Source organism: Heterocephalus glaber, unplaced genomic scaffold (genome assembly GCF_053883595.1).
Source record: "Heterocephalus glaber isolate CG9 unplaced genomic scaffold, H.glaber_assembly_v1.0 deba00001447, whole genome shotgun sequence".
Taxonomy (NCBI): Eukaryota; Metazoa; Chordata; class Mammalia; order Rodentia; family Bathyergidae; genus Heterocephalus; species Heterocephalus glaber.
The window spans coordinates 13,788,985-13,816,669 of NW_028258299.1; the positions used below are offsets into that span (position 1 = coordinate 13,788,985).

General features: G+C 52.0%; 1 protein-coding gene across 1 annotated transcript in view; it reads right to left on the bottom strand.

Moving 5' to 3' along the window:
* LOC101697828 (maestro heat-like repeat-containing protein family member 7) overlaps nt 1–27,685 on the bottom strand; it is a 46,669-nt gene that overhangs the window by 13,589 nt on the left and 5,395 nt on the right. The window contains exons 2-13 of the mRNA XM_087214696.1: nt 20,788–20,861; nt 19,426–19,497; nt 18,378–18,457; nt 18,151–18,280; nt 15,521–15,616; nt 15,018–15,122; nt 14,784–14,919; nt 11,727–11,839; nt 11,146–11,322; nt 10,770–10,924; nt 8,648–8,789; nt 7,451–7,641 (exon numbers count right to left, since the gene is read on the bottom strand). Of these exons, the coding sequence (XP_087070822.1) occupies nt 7,451–7,641; nt 8,648–8,789; nt 10,770–10,924; nt 11,146–11,322; nt 11,727–11,839; nt 14,784–14,919; nt 15,018–15,122; nt 15,521–15,616; nt 18,151–18,280; nt 18,378–18,457; nt 19,426–19,497; nt 20,788–20,861 (1,471 nt within the window). The remainder of the gene's footprint in view (nt 1–7,450; nt 7,642–8,647; nt 8,790–10,769; nt 10,925–11,145; nt 11,323–11,726; nt 11,840–14,783; nt 14,920–15,017; nt 15,123–15,520; nt 15,617–18,150; nt 18,281–18,377; nt 18,458–19,425; nt 19,498–20,787; nt 20,862–27,685) is intronic.

A 27,685-nucleotide genomic window follows, 5' to 3' on the forward strand; every position in this document is an offset into this window, starting at 1 on the left:
TGAGAAGAAGAGAGGAAACAGAAGTGAAACTCCTCTCCCTGTCCTGGGAAGATGGGGCTTTTCCCCTCTTCCCCTAAGCACTGTTCCTGGAGGAAGAGGCCGAGCTGGCCTCCCAGACTCCACTCCCCAGCAAGCCCAGGGCCGAGCCAGGACAGTGCCCTCTGCTCACTCCTGTCCAGCCCAAGTCCTTTCCTGCCTCAGGCCCCTGAAGGAGCGACTCCCAAACTGGATGCCGGGAGAAGGTAGGAAACTTTCACACCCCAGGGACCAGCCCGGCTGGGGCTGGGCCTCTGTGCTTCTTAAACTCCTGAGGGAGCCCCCAGGGAGCAGGGAGGGGCTGCCATCTACTGACACTCTCCTGTGTTGTCCTCCATACACAGGCACGCGCGGTTGAAAGACAGGATACGACGGGGATCTGACCTGAGAAACCCAGGGGCACTCGGTGTGTCCTCACACAAACCTAGCTGGTTTAGACTGCTATACATCTGAACTCCATTGTAATCCTAGAGGACGATGGCCATACATATTGCTGGACATCAACCAAAAGTCATTATGAGGGCTGGGCCCCCCTGTAATCCCAGCACTCTGGGAGGCTGAGGCAGGAGAGTAAAAGATTTGAGCCCAGCATGGACAACTTTGTGACTTAGCAAGACTCTGTCTCGAAAAATAATGAAAAGAGTCAGGGATGTAGCTCAGTGTGAAAGCACTGACTTCGGTCCCCAGTACTGATTTTTAAAAAAATTATGGGGTACCTTGAAATGAAAAAACAAAAGACAAAGCAGAGACTAACAGTCTCAAAGCTTGACAGAGACTGATGGTCTCACGGCTGATGGTCTCAAGGCTTGCCCCTCCTACTAGACCCACGAAGGTCACTGTGCCCGAAAGATGAACTGCTGAATCAACAGCTGCCCATATGTCCCTATGTCTTAGAGATAAATTGTAAAAGCAACATCTCCCTGCACCTCCTTATCCCTGTGCTGAGTTCTGGTTCTGTAAAATTCTGCTTGCTTCCCCGCCTTGCCTAAAGAGCAAGATAAAAATGAAAACAAACTTAGAATCGGGGCTCAGACTCTGGAAGGCGACTTCCACTGAGCCTGGTAGCAAATAAACCTGCCTTTCCTTTCCATTCTCTGAGTGTTACTCTCTTCCTTGGTCTACCTGCCCTCTGAGTGCCATACCAGCATGACTGCATATATAAACTTTTATTAAAATAAAAACCGACAAAGAGTAAAATAAAATAAGATAAAAACTGACAATGTACAGAATGAAATTTACATTGACAGTTTCCCTGAAGCCTAAACATTTGCCTGCAGAATCCAGGTGTCTCAGTTACTTTTCTCATTGCTGGGACAAAACACCTGATGCCCAAAGTTAAGGGAGGAGAGGTTTATTTGGCGCACAGTTTGTAGAGGTTTCAGTTCATAGTTGGCTGGCTCCAGGCAGAGGGGCATCGCAGAGGAGAAACAATTCATGGCAGAAGGTAGCAAAACAAGCAAGGGCTCTTAGCAGCTTCTTTCTTCCCTTTTCATACTCTATCTAGGCTACCAGGATTAGGGTGGTGCCAAACCAATCAGTGCACTGATTTAGTAATCACATACCCTTGATCCCAGCATCACACACTCTAGATCCAGCCACCTCTGAAAAAGCCCCACCTATGACTGCCTGAAGCTTTAGGGGGCATCTAAACACAAATCATAGCATTCTGCCCCTGGACCCCCAAAGACTCATGTATATTTCTCTTTTAAAAAAATTTTTGGTACCGGGGATCGAACTTGGGTCCTTGCGCTTTCGAGGCAGGCGATGGAACCACTGATCATGTGTATTTCTTTATACAACCTCTAAGAGTTCCCAAAGTCCTAACAGTTTCAGCATTGCTGAAAGTCCAAGTCCCAAGTCTCCTCTGGGATTCAAGGCAAATTCTTACCTGTACAAATGAAAAGAAAATTGAACACTTCCAACATACAATGGCACGAGATAAACATTACCATTCCAAAACGTACAAATAGGAGGATACAAAGGAATGGAAGTCCAAAGCAAGTCCAAAATCCAGCAGTATCCAAGGCAATCTGTACCAAGACATAAATGCCAAAGCGCTTGGGTGGCTCCGCCCCTACGGTATTTCCAGTGGTGTTAGCTCCCATGGCGTCTCTCTTGAGCCATCTCTGCTCCCTTCTTGCAGTTTTCCTCAAGTGATCCACATTCCTGGCTTCTCCAAACTTCTGGGGTCTCCCCTGCACCTTTGGCTTCACACTCACAGCTTCACACACTGCCCTCTCAGGGGCACTGCCTGGCCTCCCAGGCCTTCTTCTGAAAGCTGGGTGGAAGCCTTCCTGACTCCACAACTCTTCCATTCTGCGTGCACCTAAAGCCAGTGCCACGTGGATGATGCCAAGGTCTGCCACCAGCTGGAGCAGTAGCCGGGCTTCCTTTTCTTTTGGCTGTAGGTGTCAAGTGCCTGGATCACTGAGCACTCTAAACCCAATCCCAAGGAACAAATCTTCTAGGCTGCCACCATTCAGGAACATGGTGCTCTGGGGCTCTCTTCTCAAAGCTAATTCTTTCACCTTTGCAACTCTGAGGCTGCAAAGACTGGACTCCAGCAAGTTCGTGTAATGCCTTCAGGCCATCTTTTCTGTTGTGTTCTTCTGAAATACCTGGCTTTTCCTTGCTAGTCTTTTCAGTGACCAATTTCTCCTCTGTTCCATCTTTGCACGCCACAACTTTATTGGAGCTTCCTTTCTGGCCAAACTCATATTTTTAATCATTCTGCTGGCTGTTTGCTCTTGATTCTCAACATAAATCTGGCTAAAAGCCCCCAACAGTAGCCCTGCCACCACCTCAACATTAGACTGCCTTAAAATTTCTTCTGCAAGATCAATCAGCCTCAGGAAAAGTCTCTGGACACAAGCAAAATGCAGGCAAACTTTCTACCTAGCCATAACACACATGTTCTGGAGTCCAATAGCCAATCCAGTCCTCTTTCCCAGCAGAAACCTCCCAAACCTGTTCTTTACTGGCAACTTTTCTATCGGCATTCTGGTCTCCTGAACTCTCACCAGAATCTCCCATTGAGTACAGCCTCAGTCATTACAGCTCTACTTTTTCAGCTGGCATCTCCAAACATTTCCTTACTCTTTCCTTTCCCATAAGCCAGCTCCAAGAGCCTAAAGCACATGGTCAGGTACAGTCATAGCAATAACTCCACTCTCAGCACCAAATTCTGTGTTACTTTTTTCATTGCTAAGACAAAATATCCAACACCCACAAGTTAAGGGGGAAAAGGTTTATTTAGCTTGCATTTTATAGAGGTTTCAGTCCATAATCAGCTGGCTCCAAGGCAGCATGGCATGGAAGACAGGCATTGCAAAGGGGACACAGCTCGTGATGGGCAGAAGGTAGCAAAGCAAGCAAGAGTGACCACAGCTCTTTCTATCCCTTATATATTGCTCAGGGCATTCAGGGTAGATAGAACTCACACCCTTAATCCTAGTGCCCTTGAGCCTAGCAATGCACCATGAGTCAATTCCAGTGTCACACTCTAGATCCAGCCACCTCTGAAAAAGCCCCACCTATGACTACATGAGGCTTTGGGGCAACATTTAGACATAAGCCAGAACACCAGGCTGCACTCGGATGGCTGATACCAAGAGCTGCTGTCCCCATAAATCAGGACAGAGTGCTTCAGAGCTCAGTAATTCCACAGAATTTGCTCTTAGTTTCCCTGGGTTTGCATTTTTAAGGAAGAGCCATCCCATGTGAAAATCAGTCCTTCTCCTGAGGCTAGGCCTTCGGCATTGTTCAGCCTTGGTTCTGTGCTTTGAAATGTGTGCTGCTGGGAGAGTCCCTGCCAGCAATGTCTCCTTCAAGGTTACAAAGAAGGCAGGGAGGGAGGGGGCAGTAGGTGCCCAGGTGTGGCCCGGCACCCTCTCTTTGCCATCCTCTTCTTCTCCCCTTGAAGCCTGACACCGGCGAATGCCGGAGCTGAGAACCTCAGGTCAGTCTTTGGAGATGAAGGGCGGTTTTCCTCCACCACTAGCGCCTTCGGCTGAAGCAGAAGAGCCACCCATGTGTACATCCCCGCCCTTCCGGGTCCAGCCCCATGTCTGGGGCATATGTGGCTGCTTTCCCATGAGCAGTCCTGGTGCTCAGAGAGACTTGACTTAGGGACTCCAGTCAGTGGCAGCCAGGCCAGGCCCTCCCAGGCTGTGCACACAATGATCTCCTGAGGAACAGCCTGAAAGCCCCATGGTGCCTCGGGGCCCAGGAATGGGAGGTTGCAAGACAAGTCGCCAGGCCACGTCCCTGAGGCTGAGTCCAGCCAGGCTCCTTGCCCGCTTCAAGCCCCCCCCCCCAGTGTGTCAGGGCTGGTGTCCCGGGAGCTAACTGTCACACTCATCGCTCACATGCCCCTCCTCAGGGTGGATGGGACATGGTGTGCATGGACAGGCACCTGCCAGGGGTCCCATCTCACAGTGGGATCCGGAGTGCCCACTGTCCACGCTGAGGCCACACTCCAGGGAGGCAATGTTCAGTGGCTGCTGTACCAAGTCACTACCGGGTGGCTTCAAATGACAGAAAGGAGTCGTTCAGTTTCAGGAGCCAGATGCTCAAAATCAAGGTGTGCGCCATGCGTGCACCCTCTGGATCTCTGAGGGGTGGCCCTTCCTTACCCGATGCAGTTCTCTGCTTGGGTCAGTGTCTCCAGAACCCTCCTTCCCATGTTTGCATCTCTCCTCGTCTCAGAAGGGCACTCGGTGTTGGCTGCAGGGCCCTAGGTTAGCCAGATGAGCTCCTCTGGAGATTTCAGATTAATGGCATCTGCAGAGACCCTTCTTCCAAATAACATCATGGCCACAGGTTCCAGGGGGATGTATCTTTTGTGGGGGGCTGTTCAAGCTCCACTCCAGCCCCTCCTGTGGCTCTCAGCTGATCAGCCTCCTCCTGCTGGAGCCCATGCCCTTCACCACCCACAGGGGGCACTCTTCCCACTCCTTGCTCCTCTTCCTTCTCCTGTGGCACCACCTTGTCTTCCTCCTGTTTCCCTCCAGAGCCCCTCAGCTTTCCAAGTAGCTCCTGTGAATCTGAGGGGAATCAGAATTGGGAGTGGGACTTCACAGATGGCAGATGGTGTAATCCTATTTGGTCCTCATAACACCTCTATGGGGCAGAAACCATTCACCCATTTCATAGCAAGGAAATCACCACCAAGAGATTCAATTAGTTTACTCAAAGAACAAAGCATCAAGTGATGGACTCGCATCTGAGATCTTCTGACTTCAAGCCCAGCTACACAACGGCCTGCCCTCTGCCCCTCCATGTACACCTAAGCCTAATACATGATGGGAGTAAAACAAGAAAAGACTCATCAATTTGGCTGTGTAAGAACTTAAATTTCTTGGACCAGGGATTTAGCTCAGTGGTTTTGCCGCCTGCTGTGCAAGCGCAAGGACCCAAGTTCAATCCCCAGTACCAAAAAAAAAAAAACCTTAAAATTTCTTAATGGCAAGAGACCATAAAATAATGGCAGGTAAAGTGACAAACTGGAATATCAATTAGAAAGAGTTAATTCCATTAATATATAAAGAGCTTTTACAAATTAATAAGAAAAATCCCCAAAAGTCCTATGTAAGCCAGAGATGTAGCTCAGTGGTACCCCGCTTGCCTGGCAAGCACAAGGTTCTGAGTTCAATCCCTGGTACCAGGGGGGAAAAAGTCCTATGTAAAACTGGGCAGGGGACAAGAACAGCTTATTCACCAAAGTGAGTTACAGAAATGACATTTAAAACTTAACCTCATTTAAATAAGAATACTGCAGACCAGAACTATGGCAAAATTCCTTTTTTTCTTTGCAACTCTTCAGACTGGCAAAGATATAAATATTTTATAATACACTGTGATGGCGAGGGTGTGGGTGTACCCTATTGGTGTACAAATTGGGTGCGGAGGAGTTACTTTTTGTTTTACCCTCACCACTCCATGGTTGTGGTAGATTAATTAATGGTCAACTAGAACACCCAGCTGAAATGAGTCAGCATGGTCTGGACATGGAAGACCCACCAGAGGGTTGTTGCCATTGCATAAAGAGAGAACTGGAGGGGAAGATCGTGGGCTGTTGATTTTCCTGGAGAAGCTTGCTGCGGATGGTTTTCTTGATGTGAACTTGGCTGTTCTCATTGGAGGAGGAGCTCAGGGCCTCACTGTCACTGGGAATGGCTGCTGTTCTCATCAGGGGAGCTCTGATCTTCACCTTGAGCATCACTTCCTGGCTCCAGTATAGATCCTTCAGCCTGGTGGCACAAATCATCCCACCAACACAGGTTTTCTGGCTTCCACCACTGGCCTTTGGGCCTTCTGGGTGCAGATCCTCAACACAGACAAGCATGAGACACTGCCGTGGGCTCCAGGCCACTGGATGGACTCATGGAGAACAGTGCCTTGGACTCTAGGCCTTCAGCCGGACTTGTGAGGGATATTGCTGTGGGATCTGGGCCCTTGGATGGATTCTTCGGGTCTCTAGTGTGCAGTTCGATCTCTTGCACTCCTCTGCATTTGATTTTTTGGTTGAATATTACAAAATAATCCTATGAATTATGTCCTGCAGTCAATCGATTCCCTTACAAGTCCTGAGTACAACAGTGGTCTAGACCTTGTTCCCTGATGTATTCCTTCCTGCTCCACCTTCATGTTCAGATGGAGAAGGCCTCCGGCGGCCCACTCCCTTTGCAGGAACTCACTCTACACATACAATCGCAAGGGTACATAACGACATATAAGCGAATGTCCTACAGCACTGTCTGTGATTGCAAAGGGCAGGGAAGCACCTACAGCAGGAGGAGGAGCCCAGCTAAACAAATGACTGTCCTTCAGGATTCTACACATAGGGATGCCCCGCGGCTATCAGAGCAGCTCCCTGTGTGCTGGTGTCCAAGATACAGTGTGTGATAGGTGAAAAGCTATGCGCCTATGTGAGGCGGGCTGCAGACACGAATGTGGTCATCCCTGCACAGCCAGCCCTGGAAGGGCAGGAAAGAACCTGCTCATGTTTGGAGAAGGGAACTGGAGCAGAGCAGGAAAAGAGACTTGATTTTAATGTCTTGAGATTTTGTTTTGTTTTGTTTTATTTACCCATGTGCGTATATGGCCTATTCCAACCAATATTTAAAAATAAAATGGATGGAGAAGGAGGAAAGACATTCGGCTCTGAGCTCCTTGAAGAAGCTTGATTTTCTCAAGCCATCCTGTGCTAAGTCCAATGCTGGACACAGAGCAGGTGCCCACAAGTAGTTCCTGCATGAAGTAGCAACTCTAATAAAAGTACGCTTCTGTTTTCTCTCCTAATCCCAGAGCTCATTTCTAGTACCTGACTGTTGGAGGGACCCTTGCTGGGCACCCACACACACACACACACACACTGCCAGGGAACAGGGCCAAGGGAGACGATAGAGCTTACTGCACAGGTACGAAGGCGGGAGGCTGTGCTTGGTTCTTGGTGTCCTTGTGAGGAACCCTGTGGCCAGGCAACTTGAGGCCGATGTGGTAATGGACCTGAATGAGCAGGGCCAGGAGCAGTTGGGGGTAGATGCACCTCACACACCTGGCGAAGCTGTTGATGGACAGGAGCTCACACAGGCCACTGGCTGCCTGGGGACAGAGGAGAGTCCAGTGGCATGACCTGGGCCACCTTCCCAGCACTCCTGCTGAGGCCCACACCTCGGCCTCTGCCGGTCTGGACCTGGGTCTTTGCTCTTCTCTGGCCAGCCTGAGAAAGCTAATCTTACCCACTACTTCTGGGCCCTGACCCCCAACACTAGAGCCCCGGTCCTAGGAATAACCACAGCCAGGCTCTTAGCTTTGCCCAAGGCTTGGATGTTATGCAACCCTGGAGGGATCTTAGCGAGGGGACCTGTCCCACCTCTGAGGTGCAGACAGGGTGGTGATCCCATTTTGCAGGTGAAAGGGCGGGCGTGGAAGGGCAAAGCACGTTCCAAGGCCCCCAGCCTGCAGGGCAGATGCTGGCTATAGTGCGTCCTGGCTCTTTCCCGTGGACAGCACAGGCAGACAGAATGTGGGGATGTCTGGGCCAGGGTGCCTTCTCCTTCTGTCCTAGGGCGGAGCCCAGAGCCAAGCATCAGGAAGCACAAACCAGTCTGTCACCTACATGAATGACGGAGTCACTCACCCATGAGGTAGGTAGTACAGATATTCGTGTGTGTGTATGTGTGTTACTGGGGATTGACCTCAAGGCCTTCACCCTGAGCTACATCCCCAACCCTTTTTGTTTTTATTTTTTATTTTAAGACACAGCCTCCCTAAGTCGCTAAGTCTCCTAGGCCCGCCTCAGCTCCTCAGAGCACTGGGATTGCTGGTGCACGCCACCACGCCCGGCTGGGTATTATTACCATTTCTATCCTCAGATGTACAGAGGGGGCCTGGCCTCCGAGGTGGGGTCACTTGCCCATCTCCCAAAGCAGTGACACAGCATCCCAGGACCTAAGGTGCGCGACCCCAAAGTCATTCTGTTCCCACCATCCCAGCTTGCCTTCCCCACGGCGGCACTGCCATTTCACCCGGTGGATCCAAGCCAAGAGCCCAGAGACAGGAGCTGAGCAGCAGCAGGGACTGGCAGGTGGGGGGGGGGTGTCCTCACCGCCAGGGGCGCAGTGGAGGCCTGGCCCTCCTTGGTGACTGGCTTCTCCTTCAGGGTGCTCAGCAGCAGATCCAGGAGGTCTCCAGCAGCGCCACAGCTGGGCTTGGGCAGGATCAGCTGCCTCCACATCTCGGCTCCATTGCTGTGGGCGGGGCGGGTGGTCAAGGTCCCTACCCCACATGGTTTCAGGGTTGGAGGAAGTGAGAGCCAGTGGGACAGCATCTGCGGGCACTCCAGCAAGGACGGTCCAGAAACTTCCCAGAGTCCGGGCTGCCAGTGCTGGAAACCCCACCTGCGGGCTCCACCCCGGTGCTGACACACCACTGTTCTTTGGCAAAGGTTACTGAGTGTGCCCTGCACCAGGCACTGGGAAAATCTCTGGGGATATGGACTTGAACAAGAATTCAGACATTCTAGATCACCACATTCTCACAAGGACCCCCAAGCTGGGTGTGGTTGCTACCATGTTACAGATATAGAATGGAAGCTTAAGAGAGGTGAAATCGCCTGTTGGAGACAACACAGCTACAGGCGGCAGACCTGACGTCTCCAAAGCCTGTAGTTGTCCCTCCATGCTGAGGAGCAGAGCCGAGGCCGGGGAGGCCCCAGGGGCCTGGATAAGGCTTCAGTCACAGAACACAAGGTGCTCCGCTCGGGCCCCTGGAAGGCAAATCCGAGGGCAGACGGCAGCCTGCAGCGCTCTTGCCAGGGGAGCTGACTGTGTGCTGAGAAGTAAGAGACCTTTCTCCTTTCTCCATGAGCATCTGAACCTTCACTCCTGGTCTAGCTTTGTTCCCATGGAAACCCGATAAAGACAGTATGTCAACTATGTTGCTAGGCAACACTGCTTATGGTAAAAATGGTCATCTTTATGACCACTTGGTAAATCGAATCTGGCCTGGAACTATCAATTAACTGAAGGGACGGATGGCAGTGCTGTAGCACTTCCAGGAGGCAGAGGCCTGTACAGAGCTTGTCCCCGAAGGGTCCCTGGAAGCGAAGCCTGTGGGATTGGCCTGAGAGGCTCTGGGCCCTGCAAGTCCTGCACCACTTAAGCTAGGCTGGCTCCTGTGTTGCCCACAGCATGGGTCTCTTCCCTTATGCAATGAGCTTACCTGGGAGGCCCAAGAGGCCAGCTCCGAGCCCCAGGCCCAAGATGAGGGTAAGGAAAAGGTGCAAGTGTGAGGAGACCCTCACTGCAGGTTCACAATGCGGCCTGGCCCTGGGAGCTGTGCTTCCTTGGACACTGCGCCAGGTGCCTGGTCGCCTCCATCCTGGCCTCTCTCCTGGGCAACTAGGACATCAAGTATGGCCTGATGGCCTTGCAAGTCTGTTTGGTGGCCCCTAGAAGCTCCTCCCCGGAGGAAAGCAGAGATAAAGCCTTCTGGCGGGAGGAAGGGACATGGGGCTGGGTCCTCCCGAGCCTGCCAGTCTCCTCAGCTTCTGTGAATGGCCCTAAGTCCCCTCACCAGAGCACACACCACATCACACCTCTGTCAGCTTCTTTCCCTTTTACTCCAAACAACCGTCCTAAGGTGTAGATTGCCACTGCCTTCTTTTATTCACCCAAAGAGGAGTGGAAGTGTTTCAGGGCTGAGCGGCTAAGGCCAGCAGACTGGACCCCTTGGCTGCAGGGATCCCAGGCACAGCCAAAGGCTGGAACGGGTGCTCAGCGAAGCTGGCTGCATTACTTCATCTCACTGCCCTCTGGGTGTGAACACAGGGATTCCTTCCTCCCTTTGCCTGTGGGGGGAAACTGAGGCCCAGAGAGGGAAAGCAGAATGCCAAGACCATGTGATGCCGGAGACTGAGTGAGTCAGGGCTGGGACACAGGGCTCATTCCGTGGCATCATTAAAGAGCTCTCCGCTTGGAATCCATCAGGCCTGAGCTAGATGCTCTTCCTAGTGATAGTTCTGTGGGCCCCTAAGCAAGAAACTTCCCCTCAGCCTCAGTTTCCTCATCTGTAAAATGGGGCTGCAGACACCCAGCAGTGCTTGGGAAGGGTCTAGCGGTCACCACAGGAACCAAGGTCACAGAACAGGGGCTCCCAGGGAGGGCAGGAGGACAGGGGCTGTTCTGATCCTCTGAGGAGTGGGGGCTGGGAACCTCCTTACTCCATACCTGTTCAGGGGGAGGGGACACTTGAGCAGGGCCACCACGACCTCAGTCATGAAGGACCTGGCCAGGAAGGAGACGGGAAGCAGGGCCACCTCTCGGGCGCGTGGCTCCTGGATGTGGCTCAGCTGCACGTGGATGCCCTGCATGATTTCTGGGATCTGGTGGCAGCCAGGAGCAGACAGAAGGAGGGCTCATTGGAGAAGCCAAAGGTAGGAGAAGGAAGGAAGGCGGAGGTAGGAGAGAGGACCGGGTAGGAGAGAGGGCCAGGGTGGGCACAGGGGTGCTGCTCTTGGGAGTGAGGGGTTCCTCTTCTCTGCCCGCCCCCAGCTCAGCTGAGTTCTCAGGGCTGCCCGGGAGAGCAGCTGGTGCCCCGCCTTACCACCGCCAGTGTTCTGAGGTGGTACCACCTCAGCACGGAGCTGAGCGTGACCTCCGAGGGCAGCCGCATCGTCTCCCCAGAGTCCTTCCCCAGAGCCTCCATGCCTCCACTCAGCCCTTCCACGGCTGCCAGCAGTAGGTCCTTCACCTGCTGGGGGCCCAAGAAGTCTCCAAATTCCTGGAACGCAGACAGACACGGAGGTCCCCACGTGGATGGGCAGTCCTGGGCCACACACGGGACACGGCCACAGCCACAGCCGTGGGTAGGAGCCAGGGGGAGGGCCACACACACGCCCTCATCCATAAACATTGAGTCCCCGAGGGAGGAGCCACAAGACGAGGGGCAGCAAGGTCCCTGTACCCAGGACTGGGAGGCACGCATCACGGAGAAGGGAGGCCTGGCCCACGGGCTGTACACAGGAGGCAGCGGCTGCGGACAGCTCCTGTGGGGAGGGAAGGCCTCTCCCAAAGGGCGGGGCCAGTCGGAGAGCTGGTGGGGGAGCAGGGGGCTGGTGGCGCTGCCCCGCCTCCCTCCCCACCCAGGGAGGCCAGCTGCTGAGCGGCAGCTGTCCCTGCGGTCACCAAAATCACACGCAAGATGTTCTGGCGTGGGTTGACAGGGTTGTGGGGCCCCAGGAAGCGCTTGTTGCTCTCATACAGCTCCTTCTTGTTGGTCTCTTCCTTATTTCTGGGTCCTGCAAGAGAAGAGCCTTCTGGTGAGGCGTCACCAGCCTGCTGCTTTGAATTCTTTTGAGCGAAAAGGCAGGAAGTCCCCAATTCCTACAAAAGCAGCTGGATTGATGGTCACATGGTGAACACGCCTAGGTCAAGAAACAGAACCTGGGGGCCGGGGGTTTAGCTCAGTGGTTTTGCTGCCTGCTGCACAAGCACAAGGACCCGAGTTCGATCCCCGGTACCAAAAAAAAAAAAGAAACAGAAGCTGATCAGAACCCCTTCCCGAACCCCTCTTGGGACCATCTCCTGCTGCACCCAGGCAACCACTGATTTCTAAAGCCCTAGGGAGAGCCCTTTGTGTAAATGGGCTCATAACGTGATCTGTAGCATCTGGTTCCTCTCACCCAGCATTACACGAGTGGGATCTACTAATGCTGCAGCCCATAGCATTAGTTCTCGCCCTCATCCTCATTGCTATCACACTGAGCTACATCCCTAGCCATCTTAAAACTTTTTTTATAATTTTAAGACAGGGTCGCACTAAGTCGCTAAGCTGTTCAGGCTGGTCTCAGACTTGTAATCCTCCTGCCTCGGCCTCTCAGTGTGCTGGGATTACAGGTGTGTGCCACCAGGCTACATGATTCTCCAGGGTACAAAGGGACTTTGGGTTACAGATCTGTCCTGGTGAGCACATCTAAGGCATGTCCCTTGTGAATCCATCTGCACACTGGTGAGGGACGAGCCCAGGAGAGGAACGGCCGGCTCACGGGGTAGACACTGGGGCAGCTCCCAGAGACACTGCCAACCCATTTTCCACAGTGGAGCTGATTAGTTCCTGGGGCAGTGTCTGGGGCGCCTGTCACCACACTCACTGGCCCAGGCCTTTATCGTCGTCACAGTTTTGCCATTCTGGTGGACAGTACTGTTTTACATTTTATTATTTGCTGGGCTGGGGCTTGAAACCAGGGCCTTACTGAGGTGCAGTGAGTGCTTTATGCCAGGGCCATACCCGAGCTGGGCCCCTTTGCAGTCTCCATCCCCTCTTCTACTTTTTTCCTTTAGTGCTTATCTTCTGAAGGTCTCTACATGTCACTTGTTTATTTCTGGCCACAGCCTGTCTCCTGACAATGTGAAGTGAGCCCCACCAAGAGAGGACTGGTCCCCAAATCTCCTTTCTCCCTGCAGTGTCCTCAGATCCTGCCCGCCCCTCAGTGGCTCCGTACTTCCTGTTGTTGGAAGCGCATTCCAGGCCCACTTCCGGGCCCCTCACTCTTCCCCGGGCCTGGGTGCTTCCAAGATTCCTGAGAGCTATGAAAGACACAGACACCAGAAAGGGACTTGGGTGCACACGTGCCTGCCTGTGGAGAGCAGGAACTTGTAATCAGGTGTCAGGCAGACCTGGTTCCCATACCATGCTCTTACAGTTAAGTGGCCTGGATAAATTGCTTTCCTCCTGGAGACTCTAGCAGCGGGGCTTGACCCACAGCCCCCAGATAAAATATAAGAAATTCAAAATATATCTGAAATTCAGATTTAACTGGGTGAAGCGCTTCTCGGCCTTTCGGCTAAGATCAAGTGCAGATTTAACTGGGTGCCCTCTATTCTTAGCTAAATCCAGCAACCTTAATTTGGTCTATGCTGTTCCTGCCCATAAGGCTGCTCATTAACATGGCTTAACCTTCATTCATCACTTTGAGAGCATGATGGTGCTTGATCAGTTGGGAAAAGCTCTCAGGGACCAAATCTGTGCCCCAGAGCCTGAGATCGAGAAGAGTATTGACTCTAATCCCAGCACTTGGGAGGCTGAGGCAGGAGGATCAAGACTTTGAGGTCAGCCTGGGCTACACAGTGAGTTCAAGAGCAGCCTGAACTACGTAGTGAGACCCATCTCAAAAAACTAAAAAGGCCTTGCAAGGTGACACACGCCTGTAATCCCAGCTCTTGGGAGGCTGAGGCAAGAGGATCGCCATGAATTCAAGGCCAGCCTGGGGTACCTAGCAAGATCCTGTCTCAAAAACAAAAGGAAAAAAAAAAAGGAGAGGAAGGGAAAGAGGAGGAGGAGGAGGAGGAGGAACAACAACAGGAAGAACAGGAGTAGGGACACCAGACCAATCCCAAAAGGCTGGAGGAATGGGGAAAAAGAATTGTATCTGACAGGTGCCCGGGGTGGGTGGCACCAAGCTGGTCTCTGCAGACTCTCTAAAAAGATCTCTTTGAGTATTTCACAAAGCTTGTGGATTGTGCCCTTTCACAGATGGAGAATCTAGGCCTACACAAGCAAAGTGCTTCCTGAGGTCACACAGCTGGGAAGGGCCACAGCCAGGTCTCATATGCAGGTCACTGTGCCTCCAGAGCCAGGGGAGTTTAAACAATAGGCCAGTGTCCCCTGGATTTGGGGCAGAGTTGGGACTACAAAGGAGGGAGACAGGAGACAGTGGACACCATGCACCTTGAGGGCAGTGCCAGCTGGACACAGGTCTCAACATATGCGCTATTGCCAGCTCCCTGGAGCTGATGCTGGGGCCATTCCCCGCCCACAGGCTTGGGTGCAGCAGATTCTAAGACAGGACCTATTCTGCCTGCTCATTCAATAGCTAACCTGCCCCCCGCCAGGCCCAGGCTTGACATGGGAACACGGTGGTGACCAAGACACGACACTGCCCTACAAGCCCATAAGACACGAGGGCCATCAGGCCTGGGTGGACATGGTGCTGCGGGGAAGTGGAAATGGGTCACAAATCAAGCTTGGCGGGATAGGGAAAAGCTCAGCTAGAAGTGCCTTCATGCACTGAAACAGGCCTGTGCCTAGCCTCTGCCCTGGTTCCTCAGGGACCCGAACTGCACATCACTTCCCACAGTGCCTATCCCCGCCATGCTGTCTCTCCATCTCCCTCTGGGGCCTCAGGGTGGCCCAGCCCAGTCTGGGTCCGGAAGCCTTGCTCTAGGCCCTTCGGTGGCACTTACGTTTTTGGAACTCCAGGATGGTGTAGAGGAGGGTGATGCCGTCCAGAGCCTCCTGGCCAATCTCCTCGTCAGGATCCCCAATACGAAGGATGAGCCTCCCCAGCAGAAGCCCCAGTGCCGGGAACTCTGAGGACATCTGTCATAGCGTAGGGACCAAGTCTTACTGGGTCTACCATGCTCCACAGTGCACAGCCAGGCAGTCCACCCCGAGTCTCCACCCCACAGGACACTCACGTAGAAAGGCAGGCTCAGGAGCATGTGGTTCAGCAGAGAGACGCTGCTGTGCACAGCTCGAGCGCGCTCGTGGGCCTTCCCTGAGTTCATCCAGGGCCCCAGGGGCTGGGGGACAAAGGTGAGGTTCAGCCCTGCTGCTGGGTGGGCAGCCAGCCTGCAGCCATCTACAGGAGGCTTCCAGAGAGGGCCTGAAGGTGATTCCCCTCAGCCACCGCCTCCTGGTGGTGTAGGGAGAGATGCGAACCACACTCACAGGCCACAGGGAAAGTGGAGGAGTTCCAAGGAAGGAGAGAGAGAACACAGGGGCAACAGCAACCAGTGGAAAGTGGGGAAAAGGTAGGGGCAGGAGGTTGGGACAGGCCTGCAAGGCCAGGAGAAGGGTGCTGCACTGGATGACATCCTGAGCTCGCATCACTCCTCTGGGCCCAGCTCCTACTGCTCTTGAGCCTTTCCTGTTTCCCTCTGCCCTCTGCCCCTCACTCCCCAGCCTCCAAGCCCTGCACCTGCAAGATGCTCTTGAGTCCGGCAGGAGTGGGGTCTTCAATAAAGAGGGCATTGAGCAGGGTCTGCAGGGCTTCCAGGGTCTGGTGGTAAAGCGTCTGCAGACAGGAGGACCAAGCTGCTAAGTGGCTCCAGGAGCCGCTGCCAGTCCCAGGGGCCCTCTGGTGGGGTCAGGGAGGAACCCACACTTGGACCCATCAGAGCATTCTCTGGCCCCTCCTCTGACACTCACCAATGTGATGGACACTGGGAAAATTACTGCCCCAATGGGTCAGAGTTTCCTCACCAACTAATCAGTAATCTCTGCACTTCTTACCTTAAAGGGGAAGGAAGCAGAGACCTGGACTCCACTGAGACTCTGCCTGGGGCTGGATGAGTATCCAAAGATTTGCATATCCGTGTCACTTTGTATCAAATTGTTTTTCCCATAGTACAATTTAGAACAGCAGTTGGCAAGCTTTTTTTTTTTCTTTTTGCCACATGGAAGATAAGTTTTCCATGGAGCTGGCAGGGGGTGATTCACAGGAGTGCACAAGTTAGATCCTTCACATGCACAGTTCACAGTGAGGCTCAAGCTCCTATGAGAATCTGGTGCCCCACTGACCTGGCAGGAGGTGGAGCTCAGGGGGGAATGTGAGCTATGGGGAGTGGCTGTAAACACATAGGAGGCTTGCTTGGTGTCATGGCTGTGTCTAGATGTCCTCCCAAAGCCTCACGCAGTCATAGGTGGGGCTTTTTGGATCTAGTGTGTGATGGTAAAATTAATTCTTAATACAATGCTAAGATCAAGGCACTAAGATTAAGGGTGTAAGCGCTACCTGCCCTAAGCAGCCTGGATAAGATATAAGGGACAAAAAGAGCTGTGGTTGTCTGTCCCTTGTTGCTTTGCTACCTTCTGCCCACCATGAACTGTTTTTCCTCTGTGACACCCCTCTGCCGTGCCACCCTGACTTGGACCCAGCTTTGAACTGAAACCTGTACAAACTGTGAGCTACATAAACCTTTTCTCCTTTAACTTTGGGTGCCAGGCATTTTGTCCCAGCTACAAGAAAAGTAACCAAAGCAGCTGGTTTTCCTGCTAGTCCCCTCCTGCCGTGTGGCCAGTTCCTAACAAACTACGGACGAGTCCCAGGCCACAGCCCAGAGGTTGGGAAGCCCTGATTTAGAAGATACTTCTCTGTGGTCACACAGCAAGGAATTCTCAAGTCATGAAGAATGACGAGAAGATGCGTGGGAAAATGCTCCAGGACTCTAAGGGCTGCGGGAGGGAGAGGGTCCATCTTTCCTCTGGGGAAGTGATCTGATTCTTTGGAATGCAACACCTAGACTCAAACAGATCCTACATTTCCCTTCATGGAGCCATCTTCCCCCTGGGGAGGGTCCTCGTCTTTCGGTCACATCACTGTCCTGGGATGGCTTCATGGAGCCAGGTACGACACAAACAGAAGGCTGGGCAGTGGGTCTGAGCTACCCCAGGAAGACCCTCTCCTCCTTGTCTCCTCTCCTGCTGCCGCTGGCTCCAAGTTCTCTCTCAGACGGTTACTGTCCAGGCTTCCTGAGTCTGCACACCCTAGAGCTGATGGCCCTTTGGTGTACAGCACACCAGGCAAACCTCATTCCTACCTACCTCCTCTATCCCACCCATGAGCTGCTGACTGCTGTGCAGCATTTCCCTCTGCTGGCAGGACCAGGTACTGCAAGAGGGCTGGGGCTTTGGCCACCCGGTGGGGGATTTCCTGCCTTTCCTTAGGGCCTGCTCTCTGGGCACCAGCAGGGACTCGAGCCCTACGCTGCCTGCTGGCTTGGCCCCCACCTACTCTCTGGCCTCACTTCCCAGAGTTCTTGTCTCACCGTTCTTGGTCCTTGCCAGCCTTGCCATCACACTGTCTGCTCCCTTCCACACAGCTTCTTGGCTCTGTCTGAACTCCTCCTCCTCCTCCTGCCCCCTCAGGTCATTAGCTCTTCTTTAATCTCTCAGCTCCAGTCACAACCTGACCCTACCTCTACCACGTGCCCATTGCAGGCTCTTAGCTTGCAGCACTGACTCCTAGTGTGGTTTTGCATTGATTCAAATGGTCCTTGGCTAACATCCATCTCCCTCACCCCAGGCCCTGCTGTGAGGCCACTGCATTTGGTGTGGAGAACTCAGCTGATATCTGGGGAATGAAAGGATACGTGCATGTCCCTCACCTTGAGCCCAAAGCGCTCCTGCCTCATTCTCCCCAGTCAACCCTAGCTCTCCCCTCATCCCACGCTAAGGGCCCCTCCACCACTCCGTGTCCGGCCTGAGAGGTGTGAAGAGCTTTCTTACAGGACCTCTGGGCTCTGCCTTCCAGCTCCCTGCCTCAGCTCCCTGTCCATTGCTCTTCCTCTAAATCCAGTCCGCAGCCTGCCCTCCAGGCCAGCCACTGCCTCTGACCAGGGCGACATCTACGCCTCAGGGCTGCTGGAAACCATCAGGGCCCTTAGAAGGGGCCTCTATTGCAGGGGTTCACTTCTTCACCAAGCCCCAGAGAGATTAGGTGAGTCTTCCTGGGCCACAGAGCTGTAGGGCAAGGGCTTTCTGGGCCCCCTTGATGTGCAGGCCCTTGAGCAGGTGCATGGCAGCCTGAGGTCCGCCCTGGCCCCTCACCTGGATGGCCTCGGCCTTGGCCTGGTCCTGCTCCTGCATGGCCTGCACCGAGGGCAGCGAGAACACGCTGTGCACGCACGTGCTCACCAGCTGTACCCGGTCCTGCACACCCAGCACCGGCCTCATGTGGCTGCAGAGACAGGGCAAGGTGCCTGGTGATGAAGGCAGTGGACACCAGCGGAGGGTGGGGGGTGCCCCGGGACACAGGGGTGGGAGGGTGTGGGCACCTCAGTTGGGCCAGTGTCTCCATGGCCTGCTGGCGGACGGAGGTTGAGAGCGAATCCAACGGCTCCTCCTGGATCTGCCTCTGCACAGGGCCACAGGAGGACAGTGAGGCAGGGGCCTCCTCATGGGGCCCTTCATCCGGGCAAGGCCACCAAACACACCCCTTGCCCGAACCCAGGAGCCCCGAGGAATCCTCAGGAAATGTTCCACCCCAGCCCTGTGGCGGCAGCTGTCTGTGAACCCATGAACTAGCCCAGAGCAAGAGAACGGGGTTCCCGCCTGGAAACTGTCTGGGCAGCTCCTTTAAAACCTCTTCCAGGGGGCCGGGGATTTAGCTCAGTGGTTCCTTCTCCTGCCTCGAAAGCACAAGGTCCCGAGTTTGATCCCCCGTACCCCCTCCCACCTCTTCTAGTCCTCCTCACTGTCAGGCCTGCACCTACACACAGTAGGTACTCGGCTTTCTTTCTCTTTAAGGGGCATAGGGCCAAATACTGTACACTTTTGTAAACTTCAGTGGTTATTCAACTCATTCTGGTAGGTATCTGAGAAGAAACTGCATTTAGCAACTCTCAAGTTCTCGGCCAGGGGGAAATGTTTTACTCCATTTAATAGTAATGGTAACTCTCCGAGGCCGGGCATGGTGGTGCACACCTGTAATCCCAGCACTCAGGAGGCTGAGGCAAGGAGGATTGCTCGGAGTTCGAGGCCGGCCTGGGCTACATAGTGAGTTCAAGGCCAGCCTGGATGACATAGAGAGACCCTGTCTCCAAAAACAACAAAACAAAACAAAAACACTTTTCCCAGCTGCACAAGGCTCTGCTCCCTAGGGTCTGTGTCCTCTCAAGCCAGTGACACAGGCATCATCGCACCATTCGTGAGCCTGCGAGGGTGAGGCCACGCCCCCTCGGGCAGGGGAGGCCAAGGCAGTGCCGGAGATCGCGCCTCACCCTGTGCGCTGCCCTTTCACGTCTGCCCAGTCTCATCAGCAGTGGGCTCAGGACTTCCACCCGCTCCCCACCCAGGGCTGCAGACCCCCCTGAGGCTCCGCACCATCATCTTCCTCATCACAGTCTTCTTCCCTCCTTCCAGTTGCAGCAGGTCCTGGGGAACCACGTGCTTGACCTGGGACAGCAGAGGGAAAGGACAAGGTCCCACGGGGTCCTGGGGATGACCTTGGGGGCCGCAGGGGGAGGGTGGACCCCTGAGGCCGGTGCCTGGAGAGGCCTGCATATGTCAGAAGGCAGAGAATCCCTGCTCCTCCATTCAGCTGAGGCCAGGACAGAAAGGACCCCAGCACTTCAGCCTGGAAGTCCACCTTGGCCACACTTCCACCTGCCTCCTGACGCAGGTGTTCTCCTGGCCCAAGCAATCTACCAGTCCCGTTATCTTAGGGAGAAGAGAAGATAAGCACGAAATCAGTAAAGAGCTTCATAAAGGAAAGAAAGACACGTCCTGGCCAGTTAGGGCCTCCGGGCAGCCTTGTTTTCCCCTGGCCCAGCCGCCACACCACAAGGAAGCACGGGGTGGGCAGAAGGAAGGAGGTGGAGAGGAGAGGCGGTCCTGATGTCCCAGCGCCCTGGGGAGCTACACTGTGTGGCCAGATGAACCCTGAGCAAGTCCAGGCCGATTTCCCTGTCCTGAGCAGAGCAGCCAGCCCCGCCATGCCTGCACCCCGGTTGAGCTTTCCAACCTCACTGTCCGGGGCTGGGGTGTCAGACAGCAGCTGGTAGAAGATTGGAGGGAGGTGGGGGGGGGGGGCAGACCCACTGCCCCAGCACAGGCAGAGAAGGCCCCTGGGGGGTGGACAGCTGGGCTGAGCCCTGAGTGACAGGAGCAAGCTGGGGAAAGGTCTGTCCAGCCCCTCAAACTAGAATGACAGCAGCAATGGCCCTCTTCCTGCAGAGAGCACGCTCAGCGCCATCCCCATGTTATCTTCAACCTTCCTCATCAGAGGAAGCACACGCCAAGGCCCTGAGGCAGGAAGGACTCTGGCGTGGTGAGAAACAGATCTTTTTAAAAACTTTCATTGAGCTGGGCATGGTGGCACACACTTATAAGGATAATTACTCCAAGGCAGGAGGGTCACAAGTTTGAGGCCAGCCTGGGCCCCTTATCAACTTAAGGGTATAGTTCAGTGATAAGTACCCCTGAGTTCAATCCCCAACAGCCCCTGTGCCAAAAAAAAACCTTGATAAAGCCCCTAGTATGTGTCTGCTTTACATGCTGAGGATACAGTAATGAGACAGACAAAACCCTGATTTGTGGAAGGCTCGTTTCTGTGGGAGACATGAATGAGGACCCAGGGGACAGCGCCACAGAGACCTGGGGACTCTGGGGATGCCAAGGCTGTGGGTCTGGGGTGCAGGGTGGGGGGACAGGGAAGGGGCACTGCGAACCAGACAGGAGCCCTACCGGAGCCACTGCGCTGCCATCTTCTCTCTTCTCTGGCACCTTTTCCGGAGAGGAGGTCACTTCCTCGGAGGCTCCTGCGCGGCAGGTGTCCGGGGAGAGAAGGGGAGAGTGTGACCCAGCTGAGCAGTGCCAGCTGTGAATCAGCTCCTGCCGACTCCGCCCTGACGTCCTTCGGAGGAGACCGCCTCGGGGGCAAGCGAGGGTCCTATCGTCACAGCCCAGCCTCCAGGGCGGCCGGGGCCCAGGCTCTGGCCACACTGCCAACTTCCGGCCCCAGGCCAGCTTCCCTCAGGGCCTGGGCACAGGGGGCTTCTCCACCCCAGCACCCTCGCCACACCCCTTGTTGCCAGGCTTCCCTCCCTCAAGTCCCCTGCCTGCAGGTGGAGGAGGCCCACCTGCCTCTCTTTGGGAAAAATCCGTTTTTCTTTTGTGAAAGAGCCGTTTTTCCTGGGGGCTCCCCATTCCTGCACTGGGTGAGGCTGAGTCCTGCAAGGCCCTCCTCAACCAGGGCTGCGCCAGGACCCAAGCCTGGCCAGAGAGGGTTCCCATGCCCAGCCTCCATGATTGGCCCAGGGAAGGGCACTCAGCTGGGCGGTGCCAATAAGAGCCCTTTATTTATGGGGGCTGAGGGGACACAGAAGGAGAGCAGATCTCTGTCCTTGTGAGTCATGGTCACCAAGCCTGGGAAAGCCTGAACTCCAGAGGCATCCAGAGGATGGAGTGAGCCATGGGGGAAGTGAACACAGCTGGTGCCAGACCTTGGCTTCCAGACTCCACTCTCCATGGACACAAAATGGCAGATCCTGGACTTGGGCCAGGGAGGCCCGGATGAACCTGAGATGAACCTGTCTTGGGTCAGAAAACAGGGGAGAGAGCTCAAAGGATGATGGGAACCAGTGAGAGAGACACGAAGGTTTACCTGAATGGGAGGCCCCTGGTCAAATGAATGAAAATTTGAGTACCACGCTAGCTAATGACAGCAACAGGTCATAGTCTGTTGAATGCGCTAGGAAACCATGAACCTGTACTGATATAAATAAATAAATGAGTGGGTTGAAAGCTCAAGGAGGAATGGGATATTCAGAGTTTCAGAGTACCTCACACAAGGTGTTTGTCACAAAGCAGCAAATAGAGACTTCACACCGAGAACTTTGGCAGCAATCGCCTTACTCAAGTGATGGAAATCAAAACCATGACCCAGCCGGGGCATGTTGTCACACGCCTGTTATCCTAGCACTCGGAAGGGTGAGGCAGGAGGATAGCCATGAGTTTGAGGCCAACCTTGACTACATAGCAAGACCTTGCTTCAAAACAACCAGCTGGGGATTTAGCTCAGTGGTTTTGCCCCCTGCTTCGCAAGCACAAGGACCAGAGTTCTATCCCTGATACCAAAAAACAAAAACAAACAAACAGCCAAGCAAAAAGCCCCAGAAGAGATGCAATGAAATAACTAGTATCAACTCGATGCGAACCAGAGACTAACCCAGATCTAGACACACCCTACCAAATAGCTGGCCTGTAATCTTCAAATGTATCAAAGACATGCAAGGGAGTGCAAGGGGGCAGGGGATTTAGCTCAGTGGTTCCACCGCCTACCTTGCAAGCACAAGGACCCAAGTTCAATCCTCAGTACCAAAAAAAAAAAGATGCAAGGAAGCTGGGTGTGGTGGTGCATGCCTGTAATACCAGCATTCTGGGAGGCTGAGGCAGGAGGATTGAAAGTTTGAGTCCTAGGCAATTTACCAACTTAGCCTTGTCTCAAACAATTAAAAAGGGCTGGGAATGTAGCTCATTGCCAAGGCCCTGGGTTCAGAGACAGACAGAAAGAGAAAGCGGGCACGGGGGAGGAAGAGAGGAGAAGAAAGGAGGAAGCAAGCCAGGCTTGGGCGTGGTGGTGCACGCCTGGTATCACAGCACTTGGGTAGCTGGGGCAGGAGGGTCACTGTGAGTTCAAGGGTGTGCTGGGCTCATAGTGAGTTATAAAAGTCATAGTATAAACCACATAGTTTATAAAATAGTGCCAGGAAAGCAATATCCATGTGTAAAAGAATGAAGTAGGAATATTAGGTGTGTCCGAAGCCAGAATCTAAGGAGACAGAACGGTGCTTGCCAGGGCCAAGGAGGGGATATGGAGAATTGCTTTTTAAAGACTAGAGTTTCAGATTTAAAAGATGAACAGAGTTCTGGAGACTGATGGTGGTGATGATTGCGCAAAAATATACTTAATCCCAGTGAACTGTACGCTGAAAATGGTTAAGATGCCAAACTCCGGTCTTCAAGGCCCTGGAGGAAGTCATGGAGATGCCTGGAAGCTCAGCAGTGTTGCTCAGGCTGCTGTCACCATGGTGGGGACGCTTAAGTCTCCAGCAGAAGCTGCCGGGGCTGCAGAGGCTGCGCTCCCAGAACTGCGACTCCACCTGGGCACAGGACTTCAGTGCCACCCGCTGCGTCCCAGCGCGGGCAGGCAGCCGGAGCACAGTGAGGCCCACGATCCTGAGGCCTGCTGCTGCGGGGCATGGACTCTTACATTCCAGTCCTCACCTACAGGTCACAGAGCTCGGCCTGGGGAGGGTCGCTCCAGTTTTCCAGGAAATTATGGTAAAACTTGGACTACTGACAATGAAATGGCTGTGCCTTGTGAGACGGTGGGAAGCAGGTTTTCCTGGGGACTGTTAGCCTCTACCTTAGACCTTGCGGCGTAAAAGCAGGAACATCGCATCACCCCTGCACCCCCTTCCTTCATCAAACTGTTTGGTTCAATTTGTTTAACTCGGATACTTGGTTTCTGGTTGTGATTCAGCTGTGTAGCTGTGTGAGAGGGAAATTTGGGGCCCGTTTCCATAAAATGTGTGACTTGAGTGTTCTGAGGTCCCTTCCTTCTTTGAAGGAATGCTTTCCGATGCCAATAAATGGCCCCACTGCTTTGTAAATGAAAAAAAAAAAGAAAGATTAGGGGCTGGGATTTAGCTCAGTGGTTTCGCTACCTGCTGCGCAAGCACAAGGTCCCGAGTTTGATCCCCAGTACCAAAAGCTAGATATGATGGTGCACATCTGTAATCCCAGCACTCAGGAGGCTGAGGCAGGAGGACCACTTCGAGTTCAAAGCCAGCCTGGGCTACATAGTGAGTTCAAGGCCAGTCTGCACTACAAAGTGAGACTGTCTCAAACAAATTAAATAAAGAAAATTAAAAGCTTTTGTGCATCAAAGAATGGTGTCACAAGAGAGAAAAGATCACCCACAGAATAGGAGAAAATATTTGCAAGTTGCATATCTGATAAGGGATGAATCCTTAGAATATGTACAGGACTACAACTCAACAACAAAAACCAAAGAAATCAATCAAAAGTGGACAAAGGGGTCACACAGACATTTCTCCAGAAGCTCTCTGGCCAATAAGCACAGGAAAAGGTGCCCAACATCATTAGTCATTAGAGAAGTGCAAATCAAAACCACAGTAAGATACCATTCCACACTCTTCAAAATGGCTATTACAGAAAAACAAAAACAGAGCCAGAATCTCTGGGATCTGGTGTCCTGACACTGGAATATAGAGGCATGAGGAGAAGAAGGAGGAGGGAAGTGGATCCCTGGGACCCAGGAAGGATCTGAAGAGAGAATTGAAGTCCATGGGGAGAGCCAGAGAGAGACTTCAATGAAAGAGGGAGGTGGTAGGCAGCGCTGTGTCCCAGAGTCCAGACTCACGGCATGGGAAGGGCAGGTTGAACCTGCAGACTCATGGTGACTACTGCCAACCCCAAACACCTCCAAGGAGAAAGGCACAAGTGGAATGGAGCAGTGGAGCAGTGGACTGCAGTGGCTGCTGAGTTATTCAGGTTCAAATGTCATCAAGGAGAGGGTGATTGGATAGTACCCATCTTGGAGAGTGGCCCACTGAGCTAGAATTCAGAATAGCCGTGGGCTGGCTCCATCTAGTGGCTCCCAGTGTCGCTGTGAGGGTGTGGAGTTCAAGTCGGCAGGAGGTCAGGGCCCAATAAATTGAAGAGGTAGGATCTTGCAACAGACTCAAAACCCAAAGGCCAGGTACACCCGGAAGATGTCTCTCAGAAGTAGTCATTTCCGAAGGGTTCGAATACTAACGATAAAGCTACTCGCCATAAGGAATCTGAAAGCATCAACTCAGGAATTAAACTTTTAAAAAATAGAAAATGAGGGCCAGGGATTTAGCTCAGTGGTTTCACCACCTGCTGCGCAAGCACAAGGACCCGAGTTCAATCCCCGGTACCAAAAAAAAAAAAATAGAAAATGAAAAATACACTTATACAAGATGGAACACCCCCTCCCCTCGGGCTTTCAGCTCACCAAAGGCAAACCCAGGGGGCAATGAGGTGGAACAATCTGAAAGCCACCCCCCTGGACTCTCTGAAGTGGAAACGGCAGAAGTAACAAAGCAGATGAATGAGGCGCTAGAAAAATTCAAAGCAGAAATAATTTCTCAAATAACTACAGAGATGGTGACCAGAAAGAAAGACATGCTTAATGACTCTAAAGCCAATACAGATAAAAAAATAGAGGAACTCAAGAACATGATGGAAACCATGAACACACAGCATAGGAAAGAAATGGAATCCAGAAAACAGATTCAAACAGATATCCAGGAGATCAAAAACACCACTGAGACTCAGGGGTTTACCTCAGTGGCTCCACACCCGCCTTGAAAGCACAAGGTCCTGAGTTCAATCCCTGGTACCAAAAACAAACAAACAAAACACTCCACTGAAAGTATACGCAACAGAAGGAGCCAATGTGAAGACAGAATATCAGATAAAGAAGACAGGATTGTGGTTAGCGATCATGACAAGAAAGATTTCTTAAAAATAACAAGAGACCATGAGAAATCAATCCAGCAGCTGCTAGATGATGCAAAGAAGAATAACATAAGTGGAAATAAAGACGTAAATGTACAATAAACATTGGGAAATGGGAAGAATATGTTCCAATGAGAAGGGTAACAAAGGGGAGGAAGGAAAGAGGGGACAAGAAAAAAAGAGAGAAAATCAAAGGGAAAAAATGGAAACAAAGCTTTTGTACTTAAGGGGGGATGGGGAGAAAAGCAAGATACATCATGTACTGGTACAAATTCCCTATGATGAATGCTATCATTTTGTATATATTTTATTTATTTATTTATTTATTTTGGTACCAGCAATCAAACTCGGGTCCTTGTGCTTTCAGGGCAGGCAGCAGAACCACTGAGCTAAATCCCGGCCCCATCATTATGTATATTTAAAATGTACCAGGGCTGGGGATTTAGCTCAGTGGTTCTGCCGCCTGCCTCACAAGCGCAAAGACCCGAGTTCAATCCCCGGTACCAAAAAATTAATTAATTAATTAATTAAATAAATAAATAAAATGTACCAATATATGTTTTGTAAAGAAAAACAAAAATAAATCAATGAGAAAAAAAGAAAACAAATGTTGGCAAAAACATAGAAAAATGGAGCCCTCCTACATTTCCTACCTTGCTGGTAGAAATGAAAAATGGTGCAGCTGCCAAACGCTGGTAGATCCTCAAACACTGAAACCTAGATTTACCATATGACTCAGCAATTCCACCCAAGGCATCTCTCAAGGAGAAATGAAAACTTACATCTATCTATACAGAAACTTTTTTTTTGGTACCAAGGATCGAACTCAGGACCTTGTGCTTGCGAAGCAGATGGCAGAACCACTGAGCTAAATTTTAAAAATTGTTTAGAAAATGGACTATATATCAAAGTTTCCTGCCACCCCATCAGTATTTTCTTATGGTAATTACTTAGTTAATTTTATAAAATAAGAATCACTGTATGACATATCCAGTTTATCTTGTTGTGATCATGAAAAGAAATTTAATTTTTCTTATGGGTGATGTCACAATACTTACATAATTTTAGTATTCTGAAAATAAGAAGTGTGATTCCATAATGGCCAAGTGATGATTGAATCTCCCCAGACAACCATTCATATGAGTTTATAAATTTTCAATGTGGATTAAGACTTTTGAACTTGAAATCCAAAGATGGCAGTTACAGATCTTTTAAGTGATTTGTCAGTTTAAAACTCCAGGATTCTATTCTTGCCATATTTTCACATGTTGCTTATATAAAATTATTATTCTGAGTAGTGATCGCTTCCCTGTCGCAGTGTAGAAGTGCCTGTGTTTTATTTTGTTTTGTTTTGTTTTTGGTACCAGGGATCAAACTCAGGACCTTGCTCTTGCGAGGCAGCTGGTAGAACCACTGAGCTAAATCCCCGGCCCAGTGCTTTTAATTCTTTCAGGAAGATCCCAAGAAGGAGAATAGCTGGGTCAAATGGAACCTCCACTTTTAGTTCTTTGAGGAATCTCCACACTGATTTCCACAGTGGTTGCACCAGTCTATACTCCCACCAACAGTGGAGAAGGGTTCCTTTTCCCCATAGTCCCTCCAACCTTTCTTATTGGTTGCTTTCTTTCTTTCTTTCTTTTTTTTTTTCTGGTACCAGGTATTGAACTCAGGACCTTGCACTTGTGAGGCAGGTGTGGGCATCGCTGAGCTACATCCCCAGGCCAGTTGATTTCTCTTTTTTTCTTTTATTTTCCCAGTTGATTTCTTGATAACAGCCATCCTTTCTGGAGTGAGATGGAATCTCGGATTATTTTAATCTGTATCTCTTGAATGATGAGTGATGTTGAACATTTTTTCATGTATTTATTTGCTGTTTCTCCTTCATTTGAGAAGTATCTATTCTTCTCAGATGCTCGTTTTGGGGTTGGGTCTTTAAATTTGGGGGGGTCTGATTTTTTGAGTTCTTTATATATTCTAGATACTAGTCCTTTGACTGAGGAACAGCTGGCAAAAAATTTTTCTCTGTGGGTTATCTCTTCACTCTGTTAGTGGTTTCTCTTGCTGTGCAAAA